This window comes from Ceratosolen solmsi, unplaced genomic scaffold (genome assembly GCF_000503995.2).
Source record: "Ceratosolen solmsi marchali unplaced genomic scaffold, CerSol_1.0 scaffold57, whole genome shotgun sequence".
NCBI classification, from domain to species: Eukaryota; Metazoa; Arthropoda; class Insecta; order Hymenoptera; family Agaonidae; genus Ceratosolen; species Ceratosolen solmsi.
The window spans coordinates 4842632-4856484 of NW_011948427.1; the positions used below are offsets into that span (position 1 = coordinate 4842632).

A 13853-nucleotide genomic window follows, 5' to 3' on the forward strand; every position below is an offset into this window, starting at 1 on the left:
AGCAGAAGGTTTATGGATCGTTATATGATTACTACCAAAATTTCTACTATTCTCAAATTAGCAATATTATTTTCAAAGTTTTGTCTTTGTGAAAATACGCTATATATATATATATATATATATGTATGTATAATTATAAACTTTACAATGCATAAAAATGACTGTATATCGAATCTAATATTGAAATTCTAATAAAAGTTGAAATTTTTATTTATTTATAAAAGAAAAACTTAGCATTGCATTTTGCTTATATTCTTACTATCTTTACTACTATTAAAAAAAAAAAAAAAAAAAAAGATTATTTTATGCATATTTTTTATTTACGTATGAATAATAAAAAATTTTGAGCAATTTGTTCATCCGCATTCTCTGATACGTATATACGAAAATTAGAATTTTTATAAAATAATTAATAAATATACTTGAAATGAGTATAAATGACTAAATTCAAATTGAAGAGTTGAAAATGTAAGACAAATTTTTAAATATAGAATCGATAATCGCTGGTCTGATACAAGCTTTTTATACTGTTGAAACAAGTATCTTTGAAGACTTTTTAGACAGCTAAATTCAGCCTTTTTGTCTCTATTGTAGCACCATGCTTACTGTTATTTTGTAAATTAATATGCGCGAAAATGTAAATTATCAAATTTCGATATTTGACAGATAATAAAAAATAAATTCTTTATAATATCATTAACTGCGTTAATTACAAAAAGTCATCAATACGTCAAAACAGCTCTGATCTTAGATTATTTCAGAATTGGAACTTGGAGCTATAAAAGAGGAGTAATTTAATAAGTTAGTTCAAAGAAATTTTTCTAAATTGAAAGACTAATTGTAATTAGAAATAAAATTTTATATATTGAATAAAATTTCAACTAAAACAATTCAATAATGTTCTATTTTGTACACATTACAATTGTAATAATGATTAATCTATACATTTTCATTACTAAAAGTATCAATCGTAGACAATACTTACTCAAATAAAACTTTACTTATTTTCAAACATTCGACCTGCGAAGTAGGATAATTTATCGTTTAAAAATGTATTCATGATTTGTTTTGTACAACTGCCAAAAAAAAACAACCTATAATGTTTATAGATATAATAATAGCAAATTTCAGGTTCTAGGAATTTGTAAATAAACTACTGTGCTTACAGCTACGTAGGTTAAGATTCTTAATGTTCTTATATACATTAAAATTTAATTAATAATTATTCAAATTTCGAGATATTTTCTTCTTCTTAATTGATCTTCTTAATTGAAACAAAAAAGTATAATTCTTCTTTGTAAAAATGTCATCCTTTTAATTGATATATATATATATATATATATATATAATTCTTTTCTAAATCAAACCACATAGAAACTTCTATATTTTAATCTTATTTTTAGTAATCTGTATATTGAGAAATAAGTAAAGTCTTTTAAATCACTTTTGTAATTAATCTCAAGTATTTTATCAAGGTTCTTAAAAAAAAAAAAAGAAAAAAAAAAAAAAAAAAAAAAAATTACATTTCAGATAGTGTAGTAAATAAAAAAAATAAAATGTTATACTATTATTGAATATTATATATATATATATATATATATAGTCATAAAAATGAATATTTTATTATATTACATATGTGACAAATACATATTAGAATTGAATCATTACTTCTGTGGTAATCATAATTTATATATAAAGATTAGTTTAGACTTCGGTATTATTTAATACTGTTAAGGAATTGCTTTCGACGTATTTTTTTAAACCATTAAAAATTATCTCTCGTACATAAAATTTTCGATAAGCATTAAATTAATACAATGATTTAAGTACTCAATATTGACTATTACTATCATTTCAGATCATTTATAATAGATGGCAGAAGTAAACTTCTTTTTTTTTTTTAATGTTCATATATCAAATATGTCATGAATTTGTACAAGACAATTTAAATTTATTCACTGTATTTTATATTTAATTTTCAATTATTTCGATTCAATTTCGTTATTAATACATCATATAAATAAATCTATGACTAAATCTTTAGATATTGCGACTTTTAATTAGGAATTAAAATTATAAGCTATCTTTAAGGCGTTAAATTCTTTTTACTTGATTATCTTCTGCTCTACAATAAGTTGCTATTATTATTATTATATTTCCATTAATGTTAATATGAAATATTATAGATAATATAATGAGTTTACACATAATAAACATATATGACGGAAGTATGAGAAGTAAAATAAAATATTATCATGTTTCAAACAATTATAGTACTTTTTCAAAAAGTAAAATAAATCTATTTACTAGATTAGTAAGTAATATTTTCCTGGGAATCTACGTTTTATAATTTAAATAATCCTTCGATTGTAAAATTATATGTTTTATAATATTCAACATGTACGATTATATTTCGACTTAGTTTTAAAATTAACTACAAATAACTCTTATATATTAAATATACAGTATACACAATAACAATATATCCTTTATGTATTCAACTTATAATATATAGAAATAATATAATCTTACATTGGTTCCTGATAATTATTTAATGACCTGATATATTTTTAATCTTTATTTTTATGTAATTGTGAAACTAGTGATAACAGACGAGCTATTGCACAATCTCTTCATAAACAAAAGATTAATATTTGAATTTCCATTTTGATTAAATACGATGCCCGTACACGTATAGAACAATTTTCCATACAATACGAACAATTATTATTATTGTTATATACGTACGAGTGACTTGTAGTTTATCGTGTAAATATAGTATATAGTACAAATATTTAATGATATATTGACTTATTTATTTTTATTTATTATAAAAGTGCAATTGATAAAGCGCGGGTAAATAACGGAGCATTTGTAAATTGTGCGGAATACGGATCGGAAGTTCAAAAATATCAGTTGTCATATCGGTAATGTGAATTAGAATTAAATATTGTTTGCGAGCTGCTTTAAAGCCTATTGGAACTAGAGAACAGACAGCATTACAAGTGTAGCGAGTAAACACTTGAAAACAAGTGCACGCATGCGCATTATTAGCGAACGCGTAACATCTCGATTCTCAATTTAATCGATAGATCGAATAATCTAACCAAACTAAACTTACCAAATCGAAAATTCCAAATCTCATCACGTGTTTAATAGCACAGATTTCATTTTTTCTTTGCAAAGCATCTGAGAAGCAGAATAATAAAAAGTGGCAAAATGTATGGCATCTAAGAATGCTTTACCCGTATTTTCGTATTTAATTGCCCGACGTTAAAATAATGCTCAATTTTATGTACGTTATGTATTAATAACAACATCCTGTTTCGAATGTCGCATTGATTCGCGAGTTGGACTTTGTATGCCTAATCCCCACGAGCCAATCGAAAATTTTTTTCGTAATAATACTCACAATACAAATCGTACGCGCAAAATAAAACACGCCCACGTTAAAGTCATTCGTCAAAAAACAAAAAGTCATTGAAAGGATAAACCTTCATCGCTATCGTCGTCAGCGCATACCTTGTCTTTCCGCAATCCGCGAAAGACCGAACGTCCGAAGCGGGGACAGCGGCAAAGAGATAGAGTTCGAAAGAATAAGAGTTAGAGATACAATTTGCACTCTCTCTTGTCTTTCTCCTACATTCGCCTCCCTTCTCTGTCGCAGAAGTGCGCGCGCGCGCGCATGTGGATAGCTCGTATGCGTCTGCTCTGCTGATTCTTACTAGCGCGTGAGTTTGTACGATGAAAAGAGTCGTTGAGTGGGAAGGGGGTGGAGAAGAATAAAAAAAGAGACGAAGCTGCGAAGTCGCGAGCACGAGAGAGGGAGAGAGACAGACAAAGAGACAGAGAAGCAGCGATCGAGTGGGAGAGAGAAAGAGAGAAGCAATGAGCGGTGAGCGAGGAGGGGTAGTGAGAGAGGGGGAATGGTAACGGTATAGCTGAGTTCCGAAAGTCGAGACCAGACACACGGCGGCCTTCGCTTCGGTACTGACAAAAGGCAACATTACGCTCTCTTTCAGTTTCGAACGACGACTACATACGACGAGGAAGAAGAGGCTCGTACCCTTGTGCTTCTTCGCATCGTAATTAAGCTGTAGGATTTTTCAAAATTTCGAAAGAGAACGGAAGCAGCCAAACTGTACGAGGTGCCTGCCTTTTGCGCGCGAGTGAAAAGAGAAAACACTACACGCTACGCTCGCCTGCTCTATTCTCTTTCACGAGCGGAGTAGATAGTGCGCGCGAGAAAGACAGACAGACCGACTGACTGACTGACTGAGAGAGCAGCGAGAAAGAGACACACTCACGCGCATAACATACATTCATACATACATACATATGTATATATATACATGCATGCAAACATAAGTGCATACATAACACGCATGCATACCTAAATTTATATACATATGTATACACGCGCTTGCGCGCGCGCGCACAGATATATATATATATATATATATATATAGATATACAGAGAGAACGAGAGAGAGAGAGAGAGAGAGAGAGAGAGAGAGAGAGAGAGAGAGAGAGAGCGAGAGAGCGAGCGAGGAGAGGGAGCGAGCGAGCGAGCTTGAAGAACGGAACGGGAGCTGCTGAACCGAACTCTATTTCTTGCTCAGTGTGTGTTTCTTGCATGCATTCGTAGTGTTAATAGAAGAAACTGATTCATTCTCTCATTGGAAAATTTCGATCTCGTTGTGGTCGATAAGAGGACGGCGACGTGTTCCCCTTGGTTGTGTGCGAGGAACGCGACAAAAAACTGTGGATTGACGGAGTAGTAAGCTACATCGAGAGGAATAAGAAGGACGTCTACTCCGCCAGTGGAAATAGAGAGAGAGAGAGAGAGAGAGAGAGAGAGAGAGAGAGGGAGGAGTGAGTGATGAGTGAGCGAGAAAGAGGAGAGAGGAGAGAGCAGTAATTTTTGCAAGAGATTTCGTCGCGCGCGCGTGTCGTGTGCGGGCCAAGAGCTGCGTAACGGCTAGTGCACCGAGTCCTCCCTAGAATTCCTATCAAGATCTCGTAGTGAAAAGGAGAGTCTACGCCAGCGAGGAATGTCGACTCCCGCGAGAAGGCGGCTAATGCGAGACTTCAAAAGGTGATTTTTCGGTTAAGCTGGCACTTGCGTTGCCAGTTTATAACCTGGTTGCAATTTCTTACGCCCGATGGCTATTCTCCACTATGTAAACGAACGATCGTGAGACTCGTCGATTACGATCTTTCAAATCTATAAACTTCCCGACCAATTCGTCGACATTACGTCTGTCTTTCCACTTGAACTCGCTCTTTTTATGTTTATGTAGTCTACGTAGTCTCAGTGTCCGTGTCCTTGTTTGTACAAGAGAGAAAGCAAAAGAAAGGCAATAAAGGCAAGAGAGAGAGACAGACGACAGAATGTCGACGACAGGGTGACGAGACACACGTCGATGACGTTTGTTTTATTATTAGAAATCAGCAAGGGGGAGAAATGGAAGATTTTTTAAAAAGTATATAACGATAATGTCCTGATTTTGGATGTATGCTTTAATATTGTTGTAGGTTACAAGAAGACCCACCAACTGGAGTTTCGGGTGCACCCACTGACAACAATATTATGATATGGAATGCTGTTATATTTGGGTAAGCAAATTTATATTACGTTGTTTAGATACGTAATTCCATAAAGTCTAAATGCATTGAATTTAATAAGTTGGAAAACAGATGTAAGAAAAGATGGATAAGTTAAATTATAAACATGTAAATTCTAAAATTTTTATCTGATAGACCATATGGTTGTCATGCACATGTGTGTTTCGTGAAAAAATTGCTATATAAATATCTAAAATGATGCATAAAATTTGGGTCGACTAATTCAAAATCCTTATTGTTTATGTGTTTTGTAAAGCTTGAATTATCAAACTTTTATCATTTATAAGCGTGTTATAAATTCAGGAATAGCTTGATAAGTATCTTGACTGCAAATTTAAAGATTATTTCAACAGAATATATAATCGTTGAAAGGTGCATTAGTGGTATAAATCTTAACATTAATTTTAAAAAAAAATCAATAATTCCTTTCTAGACCACATGACACACCCTTCGAAGATGGAACTTTTAAACTTACGATAGAATTCACAGAGGAATATCCTAATAAGCCGCCAACAGTGAGATTTGTTAGTAAGATGTTTCATCCAAATGTTTATGCAGATGGTGGAATATGCTTAGATATTTTACAAAATCGTTGGAGTCCCACGTATGACGTTTCTGCAATCCTAACTTCTATACAGGTGAATTTGAAACTATGTTATAGCTAAAGCATCATCATTATTTGCAAAATTTTACATTTTTTTTTTCTTATTATTTTTTGCTTCTTTTTTTTTTTTGTTTTTTGTTTTTTTTTGTATTTATAAAATTCTCTTAACGACTTAACAGTGGTTGCAATTCATCAAAGTCGGGATATTTTATATTAAAAACATATGTTTTACAATCAGATTACTAAATCTAACACTAATTTTATTGATAAGGTCATCATTAACCAAGTTTTCAATGTATAGTAAATAGAAATTGAGGATAAATATAAACAGTAAATGTATTCAAAGACCGAATATTTAGTTGATTATGTTTGAGCAGCCTTTACTTTATCAAATTACAATTTTGTTTGCTTCACTAAATGTTTGTTCAAAATAATAATTAAACAATGAATGATAAGTTGAAAAGTAACTTGATTCTTACTGTTAGAAAAATTATTTTGAAATAAAAAATATTTAAATTCTAATAGCTTTTATAGCTACTCCTTTTTTTTTTTTTCTTTCTGTTTTTATTATATACTGATTACAAATTCTGACCAAAGTATTTAACATAACTTTACTTTTAAAGTAAAAATTAAAAATAATGTCAGATAACCATAAGTTTGAGCTTGTAAAAATTTGTTTTTCGGTATTAAAGATGAAGAAATTCTTAAATAAATGTGGATTATAATAGAAATACGCATAGTATAGTTATAAATATTTTTGCTCCAAAAGTTTCTTTTTTTTCAAATACAATCAAAAGATATCAAAATAAATGAATTTTTTTTTTTTTTTTTTTTTTTTTATTAACAATTATAAGAGGTGTTGTAACGTACTTGGCTAAGTAATTACTTGTAATATCGTTAGCTTAAATAGCTGCAACGTTAAGTAGTAAATACTTGTGACAAAATTTAAGATTTTTTTTTCAATCTACCTACTGACTGTTCTTTTCAATTATTAAAACAATTTTTCATAAAAATCTTATTAATGTTGAGCTTGTAAATAACAATTTTTGTAAATTAAAAACGAATGTTGTGAATTTCATCTAAGGTATTTGAAAAGATTTGCCAAAGGTTGATAAAATTAAATGTGAACAAAAGATAAAATGCTTAGCTCGTTAGTCTTTGATTTATATTATCATTGTTTCATATAAAATAAAAACATTGACTCGCGCAATGTTTTTAATTCTTAATTTTCTTAAAAATAATTTAAAAAAAAATAAAAACCTGAATTAAAGAATCAAGTGATTAAATAAAAGATGAGAAAAGAAAGAGAGAGAGAGAGAGAGAGAGAGAGATAGAGATAGAGATAGAGATAGAGAGAGAGAGAGAGAGAGAGAAAATAAATAAAATAAAGAAAAAGTAATTTGCAATAGATTTTGTTTGGCTAATTAAATAAAATCTATCATTACGTATATATACGTTGAAAAGTGAGAATTTGAAGAGCCTAATAATGTGCCTTTAATGTCAATGCAATGCTAATCGAGCTTGAAGTGACAATGTAAATTTGAAAGATTGTGATCGTTAGATTGTTGAAGTAAAATTATAAATCGACTTTTGTGTCGTTGCAGTCGCTGTTAAGTGACCCGAACCCAAATTCGCCGGCCAATTCGATGGCGGCACAACTGTACAAAGAGAACCGACGCGAGTACGAGAAACGAGTGAAGGCTTGCGTGGAGCAGAGTTTCGTGGATTAGTCGGAGGCAAGAGCTCGCCGTTGTCGCAGCAGCAACTTAAGGGTACGCTATGCTGACACTTTTACGAAATCGAAGCAAACCTTCGTTAAAAGCTGACGAGCTTAATATGACGCTGCAATTTTCATCTTCTAGTTTAATACGCTTGACCGAAGAATTAAATCAGATAAACATTTAACAATTTAAGAGAGGCAAAAAAATAAATAAATAAACAAGTCAATATTTATTAGGCATTTATTTTTAATAAATATCGATTGTACAGTATATGTAAAAGACGTAATAGCAATAATTACGTGTACATAATGAGTAGAGAGGAGCGCCGAGCCAATAAGATAACGTTCGTTCGTAAAAAGCTCGCTCGCTATTTGTGTACGAGGCGGCTTTTACATAAGCCGATCGCTAATCTTATTTCTCGCAAAATTGTGAAACTAAACGTTACTTTTGTGTCGTACATTTGCAGTTTCAAGTAAGCTTGCGTCCGTCAGTTGACGTTGAAAAAGTGTGCCTAACATCCGGTCTTTCTTGGCTAACAAAATCATAAATTATAGTCACACACTGACAGAAGATTCGCAGTGCTTTTAATGTTATTAAATTTTTGTCCGGGCTGTGAACTAAAAGGTTGCTTATAAATTCAGGGGATTGTGCATAGCTATGAGATAAATAAACATGAAATTTCGTTTTTAGTTTTGTCAGTATACCGTATCCTTAACGGCAGCCGACTACAGCTACAACGTACAGCAACAGTCGCTACGAGGCGCGTCGAAGACGAGAAGAGAGATAACGTGCCACCTCGTGAATTGGAGCTAATGCCTTTGTGCTTTAGTTTTTTAAGCATGTCAACTCCCTAAGTCTCTGATTCGATCACAAACATTGTACTACTCTCTTTTACACACCGAGCACACACAAACACAACAACACCACCACGACCCACCACCACCACAATCACAACCACGACCCACCACCACCACCACCACACTCGTAGGGTAGTCCCTGTTTATAGTTAATTAAGAACATTTTCTTGCACTCACTCGTTGTTTGGCAATTATTCGTGCGTTAATGGTGCGCATAAGGCAGTGTATAAGTTACTTTCCGACTGTTTTCATATAACAAAATTTATTTTAATGTCTAAATAAATTGTAAAGAAACAAGCACCAGTAGTCCAATAATTTCCAACGCGCAATTCAAATTCTTTCAAATTATAATACGCATTATAAATCTGCTCATTTGAAATTCATGTTCAAATAATTTAAATAGCGAATAAATATCTTTTTACCAGCTTAATCACGAAATTACATCATTTATTTTGATAGAAAATTTCTCACTACAATTGATAAAATGTATTTAATTTGTAATATCTTACTAAAATTCGCCATTCGTTAAAAACATTGATGATATTGGGGGAGGGAGGGCGGGAGGGATAGTAGGGCTCAATTGTATGGTTTATCAGCTAATAATGCAAGGATGTTATGTACGTATTTATTTTGTACATTAATGTTAAAATAGAAAATAGTATAAAAATGAAATGTTGAGAAAAAGGACTACCCTAAAAAAAAAAAAATAATATTAAAAATAAATAATAAAAAAAAAATAATGAAAAAAATACAGATACCTGTGCAACTATATTAGACCGAATTTTTACAATGTTGTATAATAAATTAATATAAAATTGTGTATTTATTTATTCGAATTCTGTGCAAGTCAGCGAAAAGAGAGAGGAAGCAAGGCGGTAATACAGGAGCTTTACAAAAAAAAAAAAAAAAAAAAAAAAAAAAAAAAAAAAAAACAAATAAAAAAACAAAAAAAAAACAAAACAAAACTAATCTAGTGCATATGCTTATAATAATTGAAGTATTAGGAATTATGAATTGAATAAACTGAAAAGTTAGTACTAAGTAGCTTTTCTGCTTTCGCACTCTGAGAGAGTGAAGAAGCAACCCTTCCCCATTGTGTTACTGTAAAAAGGAGCGCAAAACTGTACTTTTGGTCGGAATTGTCATTTAATTTTTATTATTATTATTATCATTATTATTACTATTACTATTATCATTATTATTATTATAGTACTTGCATAGTACAGAAAAAAATCATTTACTTATACATATGAAAAGTATATATACACAAACATACAATAAAATGCATAATTTCAAATTTTATTTGATGTTTACTGTTTCCTACCTTCAATAATTATCCGATAATTATATATACTTCTTTTAAATATTTATATGTTCCAGTCTCTTTTAGATGAGCCAAATCCAAATTCTCCAGCAAATTCATTAGCCGCACAATTATATCAAGAGAATAAACGTGAGTATGAGAAAAGGGTGGCAACAGTCGTTGAACAATCTTGGTTGAATTTTCAAGAAAGTGGTACAATCGAAGATCCACGCTGACACAATAAATACAAGTAAAGTATAAAATATTTTTATTTATTTTATAAAAGGAAATATATATAAAGAATAGATTGTTCGAACCTTCACTTTTGGAAAATGTTGTAAATTATTAATGCTATTTTATAATATTAAACAATTGTTTGCGAAGTGTATGTATGTATAAAAAATACTTTAATGTTATAAATTAAAGATGAATTAAAGTTTTTATTGTAAATAAAATGTGTCAAATATAATTTGAACATTTGTAACAATCATTGCGTCTTTTAGTTAAGTAATTTATACAGTCTAGTAAATAAGAGAGTGATTAAAACTTATATTACTTTATAAAGTAATAACTTATGTATGAAAATATAAGCATTGATAATAAATAATGAAAGAGTTTTATATACAAAATAATTACTTTACAATAGGGTAGTACAATAATAAAAATTATCGATAATTAGCATAATTAAAAAATTAATTTTATTAATAATTTTTTTTCAATTATAGTTTCTATTTTGCAGGTACCATTCAAGTTGAATACCTCAATTGATGCTGATTCGTACTACATTTCTCAATATTATCCTTGATGGATGAATGTGGAACATAATAAATGTCCACAAAACTTTGCCATTCATCATAGATTTTTGAGAGCAAAATGATTGTTGATCAAACAATGCAAATATTGCAGATGCATGTGTGAAAGTGTATGTATGATATAAGAAATTGTAATTCCTTATTTGTTTAAAAATTAGATATGAAATGAGTTTCTTTGCACCAATATGTATTTATTGTACCAATCACAAGAAAAAAAAAAACAAAAAAAAAAGATATTGTCATTGTTCATTACTGTAAGTTCTTTTTTTAAACATCAATTTAAAAACTTAGCATTATCTGTGTAATTTTACTTAATACTTAATCGTGCAATTTTTAATTTCACATTTATTTAATGCTACGACTTTTCTTCCTTCTCTTTATTATAAAGAGCCAATTCTTTAAGGAATTGAGCTTTGGGCTTCATAATATTTGGTCGGTCTCCACGACATTTTGGACAGAACCACTTGCCTTTTGGCTTTGTACTTAGAGACACACATGAAAAGTGGAACCACTCGATTGGACACAAGTCATTATCGCACAGAATCATTTCTCCATAAGAAATTTGATCACAGAGACAATATGTAGGTTCGTCGGGATCTATTGCAAGATCATCTTCGGGCGGTGGTGGTGTATCTTCGCGATGTTGATTTTGTTGATTGCCCTGCCTTGATTTACGTTTTTTCTTTTTACCAGTATTGGTCGTATTTGTTCTCTTTTGATTGCCATTCGAAGAACTTGGAATATTTGATGATCGATTTTCAGACATCACGATCATGTCCATTGCCTGGGCAGACTCTACCAGTGTTTCTGTTCTAGTTCGCCTCGCTCGTTTAGTTGGCCTATCATTATTATTGGTGTTACTACCAGAATTGGTATTAACATTAGAATTAGTATCTCTAGCTGGTTCGCTCGTTTCTTGCTCCTTTCCAAAATCTACAATTATAAAAAAAAATTTATTAAACAACCGACACGCACAGTTACCATAACGTAATTCTATTGTTCGTGAATTTATGCAAATTAATTTGTATTAAATAGAAATATTTATACCAAGATTTCTAAAATCCATGTCTAACTGCCTTGTTTTATTCTCAATGAGATCTTGTACAACTTGTACTATTTGTAATTTCTCATCTCCAATTTCTTGCGCAGCTATAAGGGCTTGTTGAATACGCAATAAAGCACGAGTTTTTGTAGAGCTATTAGTTTCTCCTTTAGACAGTACCTCTTGATGTTGATCAACTTCTCGAAGATAAGCTATGCATTATGAATTAAAATAATATTATAAATTTCAACTTATTGTTGATAATTTTAATAAAAATTACAATTTATCAGTCCACTGTAAATTACTTTTTTTCTTTTGTTTTTATTACCATGTCGTAATTAATAAATAGTAGTTCGATAATATGAAAAATAATAAATTAGTACGTAAGTGATGTTTCCCATGCTGTAACGACGATCTTGTACTGGTTTAATAATAATAAAGCAACAATCATTGATTTACTCAATGAAATACAAACTAGAGAAGCAAGTTTTTATTAACAGAAAATTAATATGATTCTTAAAGAAGTAACTGTTGAAAATATGAATATATTTGGCGCATAGATTTTTTTTTAACAGTCTCATGTACAATGGACACCATGAAAAATTACTCACTGCAAAATGAAATTAAATCTAAAAATATATACTTTTTTGTAAACAATCAGCATTAATTTAAGTAATCATAGATTTACCAATAATGCGTACATTGGATTGTAAGGTACGTTTTTTCTTTCTCGAGTTCTTTGAAAAAAAGCTTTGCCAATGGAATTCGTATTTTTAATATTGAGATCGGTGCTATCTAATATCGAAGATATTGCATCTCGTGTCTGCTGTTTAGCGTCGAGTGGTTTAGTAAAAAAATGGCACGTTGAACAATGTATTAAAACTACAGTTTTCATCACCTACTTTCATGAATGAAGTTTTTATCTCCGAATGGTACTCGACCCATGGAGCCGTTCGACATAACTTAGGCAGTCAAAAATACAGCACGAATAGGAAATAATCAAAGGCAAAATTAATAATTTATTCTTACTTTGGCAAGTGGCGTCGAGCTCGCGTAGGCGAGACAAATGCCTCTGAAGGTCGTTGGGAAGATTCTCAACGCAATCAAGATAATTTTCGATGTATGTAGCTGAATAAAGGGCCTCGACCACCGCCTGATTCAGCATTGCGAATTTTAATTGACAGTCGAACTTTTATACAAACATCTGTCTCACTGTTAATTTAGCATACTTATCACCACACCGGAAAAACAACTGCACTTCACGTATAATGACGAATATAGAACATTTCTCGTTCAACCATGTTGATTTTACTGGACCTTTTACAATGGAACGGGATTTTCGGCTTTCGCATTAGCAAAACCGTCAAATCCTATGTCTCCCCCTCATTAGCGTATAAATCTAGTCTCCTACTCGTTTATCACGCAGTGCAATGATATATATATATATATATATATATATATATATATATATATATATATGTATATGTATGTATGTACGGTCGTATAGAGGAGCAAGTGGCGCCGTCGTCCATAGTTCGAGTGCGCGAGAAAGTAAAGTGCCGCCTTATTTTAAATAGGTTGCGGCTGTTAAGTTTTCATGAAAATTGCTCATCCATCATTTAATCCATGAATACTAATTTCACTTATTACGTTAACACTTGATATTTCATGTCGTTGTTCGAAGTTTCAAGCGATGCGTAGACTATACTAATCTTTATGCAACTACTTCATCCAAACGGTCCGTTTGCACATTTAATATTTATCAACAAGACATTATTCGCCATCTTTAATTCCTACAATCATCTACATAGTAATAAAGATATATAAATTTCATTGGGTTCAATTGTTAAAATTATAAAAATTGAATAAGAATATTTATTGGCTGT

At 30.9% G+C, this 13853-nt stretch overlaps 2 protein-coding genes across 4 annotated transcripts; one reads left to right on the forward strand and one right to left on the reverse strand.

Annotated features, from left to right (window-relative positions):
• The first annotated feature begins 4563 nt into the window (after nt 1-4563).
• On the forward strand, nt 4564-11110 carry Ubc6 (ubiquitin conjugating enzyme 6). Of its 3 annotated transcripts, none has more exons than XM_011501162.1 (6): nt 4564-4852; nt 4902-5098; nt 5539-5619; nt 6062-6266; nt 10191-10363; nt 10853-11110. In XM_011501162.1, the coding sequence occupies exons 2-5, from the start codon at nt 5055-5057 to the stop codon at nt 10347-10349; spliced, it is 489 nt and encodes a 162-aa protein (XP_011499464.1). In that variant the 5' UTR covers nt 4564-4852; nt 4902-5054; the 3' UTR covers nt 10350-10363; nt 10853-11110. The 3 variants fall into 3 exon arrangements, with proteins under 3 accessions (XP_011499464.1, XP_011499467.1, XP_011499466.1); XM_011501165.1 differs by lacking the exon at nt 10853-11110 and adding an exon at nt 7837-8004 and having other exon boundaries at nt 4567-4852; nt 10191-10267; XM_011501164.1 differs by lacking the exons at nt 10191-10363; nt 10853-11110 and adding exons at nt 7837-8004; nt 8644-8877 and having other exon boundaries at nt 4567-4852.
• Nucleotides 11111-11247: 137 nt separating this feature from the next.
• Nucleotides 11248-13387, reverse strand: LOC105363471 (inhibitor of growth protein 1). The gene is made up of 3 exons (XM_011501166.1): nt 12997-13387; nt 11973-12179; nt 11248-11858 (listed from the first exon to the last, which is right to left on the reverse strand). Exons 1-3 carry the CDS (start codon nt 13130-13132, stop codon nt 11281-11283), a joined length of 921 nt encoding a protein of 306 aa, XP_011499468.1. The 5' UTR covers nt 13133-13387; the 3' UTR covers nt 11248-11280.
• Between the last annotated feature and the right edge of the window lie 466 nt (nt 13388-13853).

Coding starts and splice junctions, on each gene's coding strand:
- Ubc6 (XM_011501162.1), top strand. CDS start 5,055: ATGTCGACTCCCGCGAGAAGGCGGCTAATGCGAGACTTCAAAAG. Junction 5,620..6,061: donor TGGAATGCTGTTATATTTGG/GTAAGCAAATTT, acceptor ATTCCTTTCTAG/ACCACATGACACACCCTTCG. Junction 6,267..10,190: donor CAATCCTAACTTCTATACAG/GTGAATTTGAAA, acceptor TATATGTTCCAG/TCTCTTTTAGATGAGCCAAA.
- LOC105363471 (XM_011501166.1), bottom strand. CDS start 13,132: ATGCTGAATCAGGCGGTGGTCGAGGCCCTTTATTCAGCTACATACATC. Junction 12,180..12,996: donor GCTCGACGCCACTTGCCAAA/GTAAGAATAAAT, acceptor CATAATGCATAG/CTTATCTTCGAGAAGTTGAT. Junction 11,859..11,972: donor CATGGATTTTAGAAATCTTG/GTATAAATATTT, acceptor TTATAATTGTAG/ATTTTGGAAAGGAGCAAGAA.